The sequence below is a fragment of the Psittacula echo genome (genome assembly GCF_963264785.1).
Source record: "Psittacula echo genome assembly, chromosome: Z".
In the NCBI taxonomy this organism is placed as follows: Eukaryota; Metazoa; Chordata; class Aves; order Psittaciformes; family Psittacidae; genus Psittacula; species Psittacula echo.
In genome coordinates this window covers 84976909-84992773 of record NC_137742.1, presented here as the reverse complement: position 1 = coordinate 84992773, position 15865 = coordinate 84976909, and the positions used below count along the sequence as shown (strand labels likewise).

At 52.6% G+C, this 15865-nt stretch overlaps 1 protein-coding gene across 1 annotated transcript; it reads right to left on the bottom strand.

The window, feature by feature from the left end:
* Nucleotides 1-6936: 6936 nt before the first annotated feature.
* LOC308232040 (hydrocephalus-inducing protein-like) lies at nucleotides 6937-15316 on the bottom strand. Its single transcript, XM_080638002.1, has 4 exons — nucleotides 15229-15316; nucleotides 14602-14766; nucleotides 11683-11835; nucleotides 6937-7138 (listed from the first exon to the last, which is right to left on the bottom strand). Exons 1-4 carry the CDS (start codon nucleotides 15283-15285, stop codon nucleotides 7016-7018), a joined length of 498 nt encoding a protein of 165 aa, XP_080494128.1. The 5' UTR covers nucleotides 15286-15316; the 3' UTR covers nucleotides 6937-7015.
* Between the last annotated feature and the right edge of the window lie 549 nt (nucleotides 15317-15865).

Genomic DNA, 15865 nt, shown 5'->3' with positions numbered 1-15865 from the left:
TTCATGGCTCAGGAGTCAGAGAAAGGCCACAGGTTGGTGTGCACTGGCTATGTCCAGCCACACAGCAACAGTTGGATTGTGTTGCTCCTATGATCGCTCTGCCCCCAGTAGCAGCAGTGACCAAAGAGCAAGGAGGAAAGAATGCGTTGGACAATTAGAAGGAAAAAAATGTAAGCACACAAAGTCTTGTTGAGGCAGAGAAACAGCACTTTTCTCTCCTGACCAAAATAAAAGTGTGTGACTGATCCTGGGAGTCTCTGATGACCAGCTCCAGCAAGGTTAGAGGTAGGGAAAGTTCCAATCTATTGATCTCACCTTCATGAGACCTGATGTTTGATTCCTTCCATGTCAGACTGAGTTAGCGCTGATAATTTAGAATACCAACAGTGCCTAGTGTGCACCAGAACTAACACCTGACACGCCGCCCTTCTGCAGGCTCCTAATGAGCAATTTGAGGTGGTAACACCTTGGAGACCATCTTCATTTCAGCTCTGGCACAGAGCATCACACAGTGTCTGCTGAGCGACCCGGAGAGGGCACAACACTGCTTAATGACCATGCAGAGCAGCAGAGGAGCTCTCCTCACGTCCACAGCACTAAGGAGCAGCCAAGGGGCTGTGCAAACCCTCTGGAGGGGTGGACACCCCTCGGCAGGGGGCAGGACAGAGGCTGTGTCCTGCCGAGGTGCTCAGGAGCCTCCGCTGCCAACAGTGCAACGACTCAGCACCCACCTCAGAACAAGCACCTGCAGGCTCAGGCCCAGCAAAGCCAATTCAAGCAGAGACAGGGCAATTAACAGCTGAAAACTGATTCACATTCACACATCCAAACACCTAAACTGGTTCTAAACTAAGAGTAAAGATCAACAGGCAGAGGAAATTAAGTCCACACAGGCTTCGCTCTGACGTGCTTGTTTCTCTGCTATTAGAAAACACATGCATTGTTCTATCACATCTAAATCCACCTCTAGATTAGCTATTAGATTAGAAAGATTTCTATCAAATCTATCTAATCAAAACTAGATTTTCCCTTACCATTTCCCTTGTCCATACAAGGGCTCCCTCCAGCATCTACAGCTGGACCGAAAGCCACAGCAGAACCTGCCATTCCTCTCTAAAACTCTAAATAGCTCTTCCGTGAATGTGACGTGCAGTTCAACAGATGAACACTCACTTCAAGGGGGGGTGTGCTTCAGGCCACGAAGGTCTGAGAAAGCAGCTTTCTGCGTCAGCCTTCCTTCCCCCAGGAACCCATACACGGCTACAGCAAAGCAGAGCAAGGGACTGGGACAGCAGTGTATCACTCTGCTGACAGTGCCTGGGTAGGATCTTAGTACAAAATGACAACGGATGGAGTTAGCAGGCAAGGAGAAGAGGGCACCTTCTACATCTGCTTGTCCAAGTGCCAAAGCGTGGCTTTGTAGCTGCAGAGATAAAGCAGGACTCCAGCTTATGGCTACGTGAAAAGGGTCAGTAGTGTCCTACAGTCCCAGCTTGGCTGGAGAATGCTGTCTCCTTCCCAGCATCAAACTGGCGGAGATCACCTATTCCCTGAGCACCTCGGCTGAGCTTCTCCTCAAGGACAGGTTGAAAACAATCTGGCAGATCAGGCAAACGGCCCTGGGCTTTGCAAACCACAAACAGGACATCAGGAAGAAGAGCTTCCAGGAGAGGGAAAGGTGCACGTACCTCACTGGGTTCACCTGGCTCTCCTTCAGGAATGACCAGTGGTACCGGACAACCAGTGGGCTGCAGTTGGTCATCTCCATGTAACGCACGTCCCTGGTGTCATTCAGGATGCAGCCAAAGTCCAGGGCCGTGGTCTGGATCTGGAGATTCGGGAAGTAGACTTCTCCCCGAACGGTGACCTGCTCTTCATGAGGATGCTCCAGGAACTTGATCTTCAGAGCCTTCTCTGCTGCCCGGATAAGCAAATCCTTCTCATAAGCAGCGTTAAATCCAATGCGGAGTTGAAGTTCCTCCCCTGCCCTCAGCCTCACGGGCTGCAAGGAGATGAAGAGGAAAAGTTCAACGCGTGACCCCAACATGGGCTTCTCGCTTCATCCTTCATTTTCTTCACGGTGTCTGACCAAGCACCACACTTTTGTCTGAAGCTAGCTGAGGCTCACGGTTCTGTGCTTTGCACCAATACAAGAGGAAATCCACACTGTTCTCCTGAATTCTGGACCCGCAGAAGCCAGTGCTAAACACAACCAAAGCAGCACTCTGGCATCCAGGCCTTCGCCCTGACTCTGGAGGAACTCCTTTAGCCTGCAGCACAAGTGCAGTGGCTTTGCAGCCTCACCCATGCAGGCACTGATCACTGGCAGGGCACGGAAACAGCGGCTGGACCTACAACAACATGTGCCCCGCAGAGGCCACGGCCAACACCTTCCGCAAACAGCAGGGCAGGAGCCAGGCAGCAGCTGGAGAAGCCTACCTCAGCCTTCCCAAAGGCAGGGCTGCCCTCAAAGAGAGCAAGCTGTTCCCCAGCTTATCTGAGGATGGCTGCTAGAGAGCTGGGATGCTTCCCAGGAGATACCTTTCCTACAGCTTGCCCAGACCTAGTTACCTGCTCCCTCCTCCTCCTCTCTTCAAGCCAGGACATCTCTTCCCGATTCAGGTGACATTCTGTTTCCTTCAGCAGCTTCTTTTACATCTGATTTAGCTCGGGTCAGTTTACTGCAGACTCTACAGAACACACTTCCCTGCTGGAGGACCTCCCAACACAGACACACCACCACGGTCACCCCTCTTCAAAGCCCAGCAGCAAGAAGGTCCAGGGCTGCTCACCTGAGCATCTGCAGGGAGAGGCTGCTGGTCCGCAGTGCAGATGGAGAAGGGCTGCTCTAAGGCAAGGACCACGCTGAGGGGCAGGGAGCACATGTTCTTTAAAGAGAGAGGCTTGTACTGAAGAGTCAGGACATCACCTGGGTGCTACAGAAACAGGAGACAAGAAAAAGTGAACCTCAAGTGGCCATGGACCTCCTCCCCTTCAGATGCGTTTCAAATTTTACAGCCCCCAAAGCGCATCCATCTCTATTTACTCTTTTGATCGGTTTCTACCCCTCTGGAAAGTTTTTCCTCCAACTGTATCAGACGCTTTCACGTTTAGAACCCACAGCATCCCCCAGAGGACAGGGAAACAGTCTCGTGTACAGATGAGGGAGCGGGCCCCCAGAGGAGGCAGCTTCTTCAACAACATCCAAAACAGGAAGTGAACCCAGTCTGGCTCCAGTTGTGTGTCCTCTCCTGGGCAGACAGGACACACAGGCACAAGGCACAAGGCCATTTCCACTCACATACAGTAGTTTCTTACCACCTTATCAGCTCTGCCAAGCCCGTAAAGCAGTGGTGCTGCTCAGAGGAGACCAGCAAGCACAATAGGGCCCGCAGCGGACAGCCTGCAGCAGCCCGAGCTCAGCTTTGAACATTCACGGGCACATGCAGACGGCTCCAAACCTCAACAGTCTGGCTGCAACCCGCTGCCCCTGCTCCAGCGACAAGATGTTGCAGCCTCAAAGCTAAGCTCAGCCTAAGCTGTTTCTTCCTCTCCATGCATTGCTCCGGGCTTCCTGCATGGTTTAGCTAAACTAGACAGAGTTTGGGAAACTAATTCTGGATGTACTGACATCCAACTCCTGCAGTGTCGCAGCACTCAATACATGGGAGCATGTGGCATCAAGCAGACCACAGGCAGACAGCAGGGGGAGCTGAAAAGCTTCTGATGAGATGTGAACTGCCTGCTCACAGGATTTGTGCTTCTCTGGAAGCCTGGGAACCGGAGGAGAGACCTGAAACCACAGAAACTAAATCATGAACTATCTGCTCTTTTTCAGACACCTCGCGCGAGGGGGAAAGATGATGCAGGAGTCCGGATCCGGAGACTAAAGGGCACACACTTTGCACTGGTGCTCCCATCACTGAGGGCCAGCTGAGCTTGATGAGCTCAGCTGAAGGGCACTCGTGGGTCATTTGAAGAAGGTGAGGCTTGGGAAAGGCAAAGAGGTAGCATCCATACCGACAGCAGGGAAGGCAAAGGGACACAAGAGATGCCAGTTTGCCCTCATCAGCTTGAGCAGTTGACACAAATCTCAGGTTTTCTCGGCTTCCCTACACGATCGCTGCTCAGACATCACCATGCCTTGCAAGATCCTCAAAACCCTGAGTACAGACACTGGTGTCTCTCTAGAAGGGGCCATGCTCCCCCTCGGCAGAGCAGCTGTCATCTCAGTTTTACCTGGGTGAAGTTAGAGAACAGCCTCATCTCTAGCAGCATCCTCACTCCTTTCACCAGCACCTCAGGGAGGGTGAGGAGGGATCTGCTCTCCACCTGCAGCCCCAGCACACGAGGTGGCTCTGCAAAGCCCACGCTGCTCTCACGGGTCCCACATCTCAGCCCGTGCCCTTGGCTCAGCAGCTCAATTCTGTCTCCACATCAAGAAGGGCAGAACAGAGCTGCAGAGACTCTCCCCAGACCCAGAGGGGTGAAATAGTGAGCTCGGCATTCATGACAAAAGCTTGGCCTGGCTCAAATCGATAGCCAAAGCTCCGTGGACTTGGAGAAGCTGTTGAACTTCCTCCTTTGGACACAGGCACACACCAGCCACACCAGTCAGTGCCAGGATGCAGTCCAGAGGCTCACCTTCTCCACCCGGAAAGTGATTTCTCTGGTGGATATTTGCAGAGCAGGAGCAATGAACTCGCACGTGACGTCCACCTGCATGATCAGATTCTTCACTCCCTCCTTGCCCACGATGGCGTGACACAGCAGCTTCTCCTTCACCACCTGCATGCGAGTCACACGGCACCCAGGGGGTGTTATCAGGGTGTCCAGAAAACACACTGCATTTGTGAGCCACCCACCCACAGACCCCATTACTGCAGGAAGTTACAGCCACTGGTCTCCTCAGGAGCCCTCTCTTCTTTATATGCTGCATCCTCTTCCTTCTGTACTCACATGTTCCTGATGTTACAACCCAACCGCCACAAAAGGCCCTCAGGAGTCTTGTGCTGCCTACAGCTGTCAGAACAATCCCTGCCCCAAATGATTATTGGTTTCGTTTGTCCCACTGACAAGCAAAATGCTTACCGAAAGCTCTAGGAACTCATTAAAAAAAACAAACCAGACTGTATGAAGGGAAACAGGTGAGAGAAGGATCAAGGCCAGCAAATCCTCCCTTGGAAATTTAGTGGAAGGGATCCGTGGGAAAACCCCAAACAGCCAGCTTGCCTTCCTAGGATGTACTGTGTCCTCCTAGAGCTGGCTTTAAACCAAACCTCCCCAGGAAAGAGATGTCTTCCACTTGGCATGAAAACCCTCTACTTAAGCTGGATGCTCTTCCATTCAAGACTCCTTTCCTGATTCTTCATGCTTTCACTTCCCCACATTCCTCCCTTTATTCCTCTCTCTTCCCTCTGATGCACACCACAACCCAACTCCTCCTCAGAGCCTACAGACTTCAGAATCATCTCTGCTGCACGTGCAATGCAGGGTCTTCGGCTTCTAACCAACCCCAAGAGTATGAAGTTCTCAAGACCCAGGGAAGGTGGAAAACCCAATCCCAGCATCTTGGTGTGGACTGCAGGAGCCAGGTAGCCACAGTCAAGCTCACAGATGCCCATTTGGCTTTCCAGGCAAGACACCCACACCAGTGGCCTGACCACTTTGTTTCCTTTCTGGTACCTTCTTCCCTCTTCAGCAAAGCCTTATGGGCTCAGGACTGCATAGGGACAGTTCCATCGGAGCCAACCAGCTGAGAAATCAAGTCTTCCTCAAGCTACCACCGAGGCAATCCTTTAAAACACCTCTCAAACTCTAGTAGCAGCAGGAGCTTAATGCAGATTTACTCCTCATTCACTTAAACACTTGTGCCCAGTGCTCCTGGAGCCACGGAATGCACACCGGGCTCAGATGGCAGCTCCTCTGCAGAGCTGGATTTCCCCCAGAAAGAAGGGTCCAGGGAGGAGAACACTCAGTGATCCTGCTGAAATCTGCCCCTCTGAGCTGGCACCCAAGGGTGCTGCAAGACCTGCCTGCCCTCGGGACACTGGGGCTGGCTGAGGGACTGGGGCGAGCGGTGATGGAAATACTGACGCCAAGTCAAGCTGTCAGTTCTGATGATCCCTGGAACAGTTTCCCATGTGGACAAACGTCATTCGGATCATTACAGCTGGCACACCGGGTTCATTTCTCTCGTCCCGCTCTCAGTGCCAGACAAGCTCCCGGCCCGTGTTTGTCTACAGAGGAAAATCAGTGCTGCTCCCAGACGCTCCCTACCTTCCTGGGTGCTTTGTTTCACTCGCTGCTTCCCCACACAGACAACTTGCCATTTCTTTAGTTACTTTCTGCCTGGGCTCCCACTCTCCCTGTAACTTTAAGGCCAGCTGAGAAAACTGGGGCTGTTCAGCCTGGAGAAGAGAAACTGCGTGGAGACCTCAGAGCAGCCTTCCACTATCTGAAGGGGGCCTACAAGGACGCCGGACAGGGACTCTTCTTCAAGGACTGCAGCAACAGGACAAGGGCTAATGGATTTAAACTCAAAGAGGGGAAGTTCAGGTTAGAAAGAAGGAAGAGGTTCTTTAATGTCAGGATGGTGAGGCACTGGCACAGGTTGCCAAAGCAGTGGTGAATCCTCCATCCCTGGCAGTGTTCAAGGCCAGGCTGGACAGAGCCTGGGGCGACAGATCCTTCCGGCCATGTTTTACTACCACCAAGTTGGCTTTACGGTAGCCATGGAACTCAGAAAGCCTCAGCAACTGATGGTGGCGAGCACGGAAAGCAACTGGTGCTGCCATGGTAACTTGTGACAGGAAACCAGGTTCTCAAAAGCACTTGCTCATTTCCTCAGGCAAATGTCAACGGGCTGCAGAAATGCCCCGATGGGGGGGAGCTCACCTGGGGGGTGCTGCAGGAGCCTTCCAGCACTATCTCCGCTGCCTGGCCGGGCATCAGCTCTGCCTTCAGCGGCTGAAGCGTAAACACGGGGCTGCAGGAGGAAACCTTGCCCTTGGTGTTACTGATGGGAGGGAGATGATTGCGCCGCTGAAGTGTGGTGCCACCTTCTGTGCTCCAATACAGCAGATGGGTGCGTCGTCCTTTGTTTGTCATCTTGAAGCGGTAACAGCAGGGATCCAGGCTAGAGGAGAAGCAGAGACACAAATTGGCAGGGGAGCTGCTATTTGCCAGCGGTCACCCAGCTTCAGCACCCTGAGGGCACGACCTGACTGCACACTCGGCAACAAAACCACCTCCAAGAAGGCTGACCGAGCGCAAAGCTTCACCAAAAGACAGACCTTGGTTGCCCCTAGGGTTGTCACCATCCAGCAGCTGCTCTGCTTGCACCCAGCAAGGAAGAGCTTCATGAACAGCCTGCCCTAGATGCAAGTGGGTGGAGGAACAGCCTCGCTGCCATTCCACCTTCCCGCTGGGAGCTGTCGTTCATGCCCCTGAGGCATCCCTTAGGGAGCACCCAACTCTCATCGCCCCCAGCCTGCCACCCTTTGGTGGCAGCTCTGCAGCAGACAGCAATGGCAGCAGCTCCAAACTGAGCCCGCAGGCAAACACATAAAGGGGGGCAGAAGACAGCTACATGAATCACATGGACACTGTCTCCTCCATTGTGCAGCCAGCTTGTGGCTGCACTGAGCACAGCAAACTCTGGACAAGCACCAACCTCCCTGCAATGTCCCTGCTTATGGGGGTGGCTCGTGGGTGCGTATTTTATCTCTCCAAATCTATCCCAAGTACGTGAGGTAGGATTAACCTGCTCTCTCTACCCCAAGAATTCAGGTATCGCAGCACCACGGACCCTCTTTGCAGCCAGAGAAAGGAAGAGGCACCCCAAGAAGACTGTTCTTCTTGTCTGAGGAGGTCTCCACCACAAGGCAAACAGCACTTTTTCCTCCTGTCTTTAAGAACATGCCTGGTTTCAGACACACACATTGGGACCAGTGAATCTTCTCCTTCCAGCTCAGCAATTTCAATTAAGACTCTTCATTTATCCCACTCCACCTCAGCAGACTTCCACACTTCCTCCCCCTTCCAGACCTGGTCCTGTATCCAGCCTCGCTTGCCCGTGCCTTGGGAAGCAGGCAGGAGAAACCAGGAAAGCGCCACCATGTCTAATAAAGAGCAACCGGGCACGGAGTGGGGTAAAGGAGCCAACTGGGGGGTGACACAGGGCAAAGAAATTCTGCTGCTCCTCCAGGGCTCCCGGGCACAGGGGAAATAAACCGGCACCATTCATTCAGTCGAGGAGCTGCTAACAAGCTACTGCCCAGGCTTGCTGCTGCTGGGAGATGATACTCCAGAGGGAATGGGAAAGCGAGCAACATCACTGCAAAGACAAACACGTTTATACTTGTAAGGCAGCATTTCCCAGATGGAGGCTTCCAGGACCTGCTCCTTTCCTCCAAATCTTTGTTTGATAAAGTGAGGAAATAAATGGATTATGACTAAAGACAACTCAGCAACAATTTAGCAACTGGTCTCCAGCTTGGTGGCTTTTCAGAGCACCTAACGACTTTCCAATGGCCAGAAAATGTTTCTAAAGGAATCCCTGTGGCTTCAGGGAAGCAGAGCCAGGACCTTGAGCACTCAAGAAGCTTGAGGGACTGCAGCAGACCTCCTCCTTGCTGAGCCCATGGGGAAGCAGGAGCCAAGAGATTCCCTACCTGAAGCAGGGCCCCAGGTTGAGCTCCGGGCCAAAGGGTTTCTCAATGACAATCGTGGTGCCAACGCCAACAGCCTGGACAGGGATGACGTAGGAACGACTGTTCTCAATGAACAGCACCACCTCGTCCTTGAATTGCTCCATGGCATCCAAGTTTGCAGTCACAGCCAGAGACACCTCGGCCATGGCAGGGATCACTCCCTGACTGGGTCCAATACTCCAGCACGAGTTTTCGCCAGCCTGGAAGACAACCAAACACTCATTTAGGATGGAAACCACGGACCTGGCTGCCACCAGCCAAGGGCTGCCCAGCCAACACATTCACACCAAGCCAGTGGGTGTGAAGACTCCACTGACATTCATGTACAACCTCTCTGATTCATGCTGACACAGGGCAGCTCGCTTGGAAAGGAGCCCTGAGCGCTCTGCTCCAAAGGTGAATCTGCGAGGCTGCTCCCTGACAAAGCTCATTTATCAAAGCTTGGCAACAAGCCGGGCAGAAAATTGTACCCCAGAAACTATTTCTGAGGAATGAGGATGGCGGTCTCGACAGAGCCGGACCTTCAACTCCCTGGGGTGACCCAGCAGAGCCCTGCTGGGCCCGGCCAGGCCAACAGCCCATGCCAGGGGAGGAGGATTTGCATCCTCTCCTCATTCTTTCACTCAGCATCTGCTCTGGCTCCAAGGGGCAGCACAGTGCAGTGCTGAACAGGACACCTGCCAGGGCCACAGGGCTCTGCCCAGACACATTCTCTCGGGTTTCTAGGTCAGCTTCTGCCTGCACCCAATCCAGCCTGTGTCCCAGAGACAAGAAACCTCTTGGAGCCACGCTACAAAATCCCCCCACTTTCAAGACAAATACCCAACCTCGGGCAACATCTCTGCTACTTGCTTATCCTTGAGTGCACCGGAAAACGATGCCATAGCTGTATGCACTGGATACACAAAGACAGTAGCTATTTCTGACCCTGCAGGAGCTTCTTGTACTATTGGACGTCAGAGCTCCTGAGTAACCACTAAGGGTTGGGATCCGTCACTTCAGAAGTTCACCACGACAATCAGAATCTTATCCCAGCACAGACGTCCATCGTGAATAAAAGCTTCCACAATTTGGTTACAATGGACACCAGTGTGCATTTGATGGATGGAGGGCAGGAGGGAGGGAGGGAGGGAAGGAGAGAGGGAGGAAAGGGCAGATAGCTGCCCTGAGGGATGACTGCGGAGACACCACAATCAGTTCTCTTGAAGCTTCTTACAGATGATTCATTGAAGTGATCTGGTCACTCTGGCCTTGCACAAGTGACAGAGGAAGCAGAACTCCACATTACAAATGCAGCTGCGTTTAATCAAGCCGCAGCTCTAGCAAAAGCCGTAGCTCTAACAACACCATTCCCACCTTGTCAGGCTGACCCATTGCCCTCGTAGGGCTGCTCATGAAGGGGAAATAAACCCCCTCCTGCACCAGCTGGGTGCAGAGCCTTCTCCCAGGTGGTTCATCATTCCCGGTGGGGGGGAACCTCTCTTCTTCATTTCAAAGCTGCTCCTTATCCACACAAACAGCCAGTGGCAGGAAACAGCCCAAAAGCACCCTGAGCCCTGCAGGAAGTGGAGATCAGAGCCTGAGGCTGGCTACATGCTCCCACCACCAACCGGCCTCCCCCTGGCTCCTCAGCACAAGCATGAGGACCACTGTGGTTTAGCCTCTGCCCGAGCACCATCAAGGGGATGTTTTACGGAATCAAGGGGCAGAGCTTTTCTCCATTTGTGTTCCCTGTCCACAGCTCACCCCTCCATGATCGCATCTGCCAGCCCTGACACGATGGGGAGACCAGGGACACCACTCTGCACATCACAGCTCTCCAGGACATGGGTATGGCTTGGCCAGCTGCTGCCAAGCACCACGTTTAATAACCAGACTCCTCCTGCTATTCCTTTGGGAAGAGCTCTCAGCTTGCTTCTAGAAACACAGCTGCCTTGAAGACTTCTAATCCTCTGTAATTCAGTTGCCAATAGGCACAGCACAATAGGACATCTTTGGTTTCCCCTGATGAGCAGAGTTAACAATTGCTTTGGTTACCAGCAAGTTAGAAAGGGCACTGAAGGAGGCAGCTGCTGAGGGCACTGGGGTGCTTGCTCTTTGCAGAGATGGAAAGCAGATTTGTATGGTGCAGACAAAGAAACCTGCCCTGGGAATCTCCTGCTTCGAGGTTCTATTTAACCCCCAAAACAGCAGGAAAAGCAGCAGGAGAGAAATTCAGCCCCCTCCTCCTTGCCCAGGGGGCTGAGCCCGTGCTCTCACGCATTGCTGGATGCTTCATGCGCAGACACAACCAAGTCCCCAGCGACACGCCTGCGTGAAGCAGCTCCAGAACTTCAACAACCCAGCCTGCAGAAGAACAAACCTCCTCTGAAGCCCCTCACAGACTCCCCTCTGGTGGGGAGCACCCCCCAGCCCCAGCACATGAGCCCTTCCTGGCCGCATCAGCCCCTGTCAGAGGATCCCACAACCTCCTTCTGCTCCGCAGCCTTTTCCACCATGCGGCCTCCAGGAATTAAACAGCCTCTGTCTGCAGCCACATGCTCTACAATGTTACGGAGCCCACAGGCTCTGTAGGTACGCAGCCCTTACAAGTCTACTTCTGGGCAACAACACAGCTGGTTTGACCCCCAGGAGCTGCGAAACCCACTTCACTGTAAGCACCTTGAGGACAGACCTCTCAGTTCCAAAAAACAGACTCTCACAGCTAAACGCCCTCCACAAAATAAAAGGGAGAACTTGCAGAAATGAACTCCTTTCTGCTCAAACAGCTCTGCAAACTCTGTTTTACTGACGGGTGCCCCAGCAACAACTGCCCCCAGAGCCAGGCTCCTCTTGCTGCACTGGGATGGAACAGCTTGCCTTCTCTCTCAGACAGTGATGTGGAAATGTCGCATAGAAATAAATAATCCAGTCACAGGCTGCTATGGGCCAGTCACTTGCACTGGCAAACAGCCCCAGCGACACTTACCATCTTTGCCGAGAAGGATGCAGGGATGACGGACTGATTGGACAGGTGGAGGCTTCGGGAAGCATCTTGCAGAACTTGGATGCTGCCAAAATTTATCTCACTTGGGTGCACGTGGACAACCGGTCCTTCTCCAGTGCTCAATAAATGGATTGTCTGCTCCAGGAGCCAGGCAGGAGAGAGAAAAAACAACACGGAGAGTTTAGAATGACTGGACAGCTCTAAGGTTGCTCGTAGGCTGGGGCAGTTCTGACTCTTTGAAGCTGTCGGTGTTGTGAGGCTGAAACAGGAAGGCTGGAGCAAAGGTGGCACCTGGAGTGGTCCCTGCAGATCTGAAAGCCACAAGATCCCATTATGAGGGGACACAGAACCCTCATCTCCCATGCACGCTTTTCACACCTCCTCCATGCTGTCAGCTCTCCCTCCTCTACCCTGTGCCTACATCTGCTCCTTGTACTGCTCCATCATGCCATAAACCACCATCTCTGATAGCTGCGGCTGCACAGCCACACTGCACAGGAACGTCTTCAACCTTCCCAAAGCTTCTCCTGTGAAAACCAGCACAGGCTGGAAGCAAAGCTCTTCAGAGCAGAGACCATGCGAGTTAGTTGCCTCTCATTTGTGCTTGTCTGCATTCCTGGTATTAGTTAGTTATTGCATTGAGACATTAATTATTAATGGCATCATTGCGCACTATTTTTTTCTGTTGACAGCCTGAGACCCAGAAGTTTGTTCCTGCAGAAGTGGCACAGACTAGTGGAGGAGGAATGTGGATCCTTTTGCTAAACCCCCTTCTCACATCACTAAAACCAATGAGAATTTATCCAGTCTGGCTGGATTTCCTCAGCTCCAAACACCCCAAAGCTTAACCAGGCTCGTAGAGCCTGAAGAAGAGAAGGCTCTGGGGAGACCTTAAAGCAGCTTCTAGTGCCTAAAGGGGCCAACAAGAAACCTGGAGAGGGGCTTTGGGTAAGGGCCTGTGGGGACAGAACAAGGAAGAATGGCTCTCACTTGGCAGGGGGGAGATCAAGATGGGATCCTGGGAAGAAGTTCTTCCCTGTGAGGGGTGGTGAGGCTCTGGCACAGGTTACCCAGAAGAGCTATGGCCGGCACAGGCTGCCCAGAGGAACTATGGCTGCCCCATCCCTGGCACTGTTCAAGGCCAGCTTGGATGTGGCTTGGAGCTACCAGGTTTAGTGGAAAGTGTCCCTGCCCGTGGCAGGGAGTTTGAACTGGATGAGCTTTGAGGTCCCTTCCAACCCAAACCAGCCTCAGATGCTGTAATATCTTGCTTTCTGCAATATACGGCAGCCACTCCCCTGAGCTCGGGTTTGCACCAGATGATCCATACATTAGGATTTGCCACCAGCACAGGATGCGTAACAGGACAGCGGCTGTTCTGCTAGCCCAGAAAGCTCTGGAGGAGTCAGCTACCGGGGAACTCCTGAAGCTGCACTCAAGCCATAAGGCAGACCTAGAGAAAATTAACACCCAGAAACTCCCATCTGTGCAGGCAACACCCAGCCAGGTTTTGACCAGCATTTGCTGGCTGTGAGCAGCAGCCGAGCACGAGAGCAGCGCCTTGAGGATGGACTGACGGGGCACAGGGTCACTCAGTCCCATGTGTCGCGTCTTTAGGGACAGCCACGATCCTCCAGCTGAAATGCTCACCCTTTGGGCAAAAGATTGACATGTTCACCTCCACATCAAAAGGATTAAGTTAAGGTGAACTTTGAAACTACAAACTGTTTGCCCAAGGGTAAAAGCTGTGCAAGAAACCAGTAGTTAAAAAGCAGCTCACAGTTAAACAACTGGTTATTCTAGTGGGGAGAAACTTTCCTCTTCAAGGGGAATGTTCCTTCTATATAAATAGAAGGTGCTCATAAGAGCAACTGTGGTCAAACTTCAGACCACCAGCACTGCCTGGCCTTCCTGTTGACTGGTTTACACGCATATCCACAACAGGGTGGAGTGGAGATACTTGGCGGCATCCAGGGGGTTTAGTAGCAGCATTTCCCTTCACGTTAACAAAAGTTTAAATCCCTACAAGCACTTTCAAAACGTCAGCCTTATTTTCCGTTGCGGAAAGCTTAAGGTTCCCAGCAATCCTCTGATATCCTCTTTCATGCTCCAAGATCTGACAAGACATTTTCAAACCGCTGCTTCAAAAGTCAGTATCATTTTCAAGTTTCATTAGCTGGATTTGTTCTCAGTTTCAGCCACATGAAGCCAGGAGACTACAGACACCATCCCCTTGTCTACATTCTGTTGTCATTGCTGCTGTTGCAAACAACTTCTTTTAGCAGGCTTCAGCCCAGGAAGGCTTTGCCTCATCCACTTCCAAGCTTGGTGGACAACCAGAGACTCTCTGCTCCAGATGCAAGCGGTGTGGAGACTCTGGTGTCCTCGGTGGGGCTTTTGGCCAGGAGATCTGACGGATGGATGCTGCTCACACATGATGGACCTGACATGATGGACAAAGCTGCATTCCAGCTCTGGACAGAACATCCCTTCGGCACCATTTCCAAGACAGCGCTCGCTGTAGCAGGGTTCAGGGTATCCCTGCCTGCTCCTCAACACAAGTTCTAATGAAGCAGCAGTTCCAGTTCAGCTGTAACAAACATAGCAGAGTACAAGAGCCAGGAACTGCTCTGGGTTTCAGATTAGGCTTGTTATCCTGTCTCACATACCCGTAAATAAATGCTGTGTCAGACACTTCCATACTGACACATAGAAGTGCCAGGCACACCACCTAAGCGGATACCAGCCTCCCTCTTCTCCAGGCATTAGTGTTGCTTATGCCATGAATCCCCTTTCCTTGTAGACAACAGCCACAGATCATTTTCCCTGGAAGAACTCCTGTGCGCTTTACACCCCACCAAGACGAGAGGCACAAAGGCACGCGTCTGCCCCAGCACTCACCAGTGGGGATTCTTCACTCCCAAACACCGCAACACGAGCAACGGTGTCCTGCTTTCCCGTCACCTGGACTTCCAGTGTGAACGGGATCTCCACCGAGCTGTGAGGCTGGATAATCCCACGGGGCTCAGGGCTGGAGTACCACACAGCAGCAGCATCCTTGTTCTCCTGTAAGCGACAGAATCAAACACGACTTCAGAGTGACCTTTGAGGAAACTTTCAACTCTTTAACGTCTATCACAACGGCAACTCACACACACGTCTAAAAACCCCTAGGAGAAAGCCAAAAGGCACAACTCAAGATGCAAGACTTGTACGGGTTCAGCATCCTGAGGAGGTCCAAAAGCTGCTGCCTCCACAACCCCCCATCCCATGCTGGCAGCCTCCCTGCACCAGCTTTTAACAGCCCTACAAGTTCTCCTGCATTGAAAGCATCCCGAAGACTAGAATATAATCTGCTTCCTGAATGAAGAGTTTAAGCTGCTTCCTGAAGTTGACATTCAGGTAGGTTCCTGTTCCCAGCAAACCTTTAGGGTTGAATACAAACCAGCAACATCTTAACCAAACCTGTTTTTTCCCTAACAAACCCCTTGGTGACACTGGAGGCAAGAGGCGGATGCGAGGCCAAACCTGAGGAAGAGCCCAGTAGCAGCCTGGAAGGTTGCTGTCGTTCACAAGCGTCAGCATCTGCTGATAAGGGACTTTGAGAGAGCATCGTCCAAACGTCACAGCAGGGTGGAGCACTCCCAGCGGGGGAATTACACATCTAGGCAGAGAGATGCGCAAGAGGAATTAGGTTCTGAGACGGTGTTGCTTACTTGTTTACTTCTCAATGAGCACCAAATGGAGCGTGACCCATCCGTCACTGTCAAATAGACATTTAATACCCCTACAGTGACAAATAGCCTTTAATTTCTTTTTACTCAACAACCTCTTGCAAAAGAGGGGCAGACCCTGAGACTCAGCATCACAAAAGCTGCTCAGTGCCCAGGCAGAGCACGGTGCCCTGTCCCAGATCAGCTTTGCCCCTCCTTTGCCCCAGGAGGCTTGCAAGGACCCTCCCAAAGGTCCCAGCAAGGTATGAGCTCTGAGGGAGCTTTCCCACCGAGGAGCAGCGCTCGTCAAGGCTCCAGGAACACCAGACTCCAGTGTCTCAGGGAAAACACCGCTGTGTCCCAGCCTGAAATCCAGCCCTTTACCCCAGCAACGCACGGTACAGGCCACCACCTGCCCTGCACCGTGAGTCATAACCCTCTCCCGGGCCCTG

Excerpts from the sequence above, each read along its gene's own strand:
- LOC308232040 (XM_080638002.1), bottom strand. The coding sequence starts at position 15,285 with ATGCTGACGCTTGTGAACGACAGCAACCTTCCAGGCTGCTACTGGGCT. Across the intron at positions 14,767-15,228 it reads GCTACTGGGCTCTTCCTCAG|GAGAACAAGGATGCTGCTGC; the intron begins GTTTGGCCTCGC and ends TGTCGCTTACAG. Across the intron at positions 11,836-14,601 it reads GGAGTGAAGAATCCCCACTG|ACAATCCATTTATTGAGCAC; the intron begins GTGAGTGCTGGG and ends CTCCTGGAGCAG.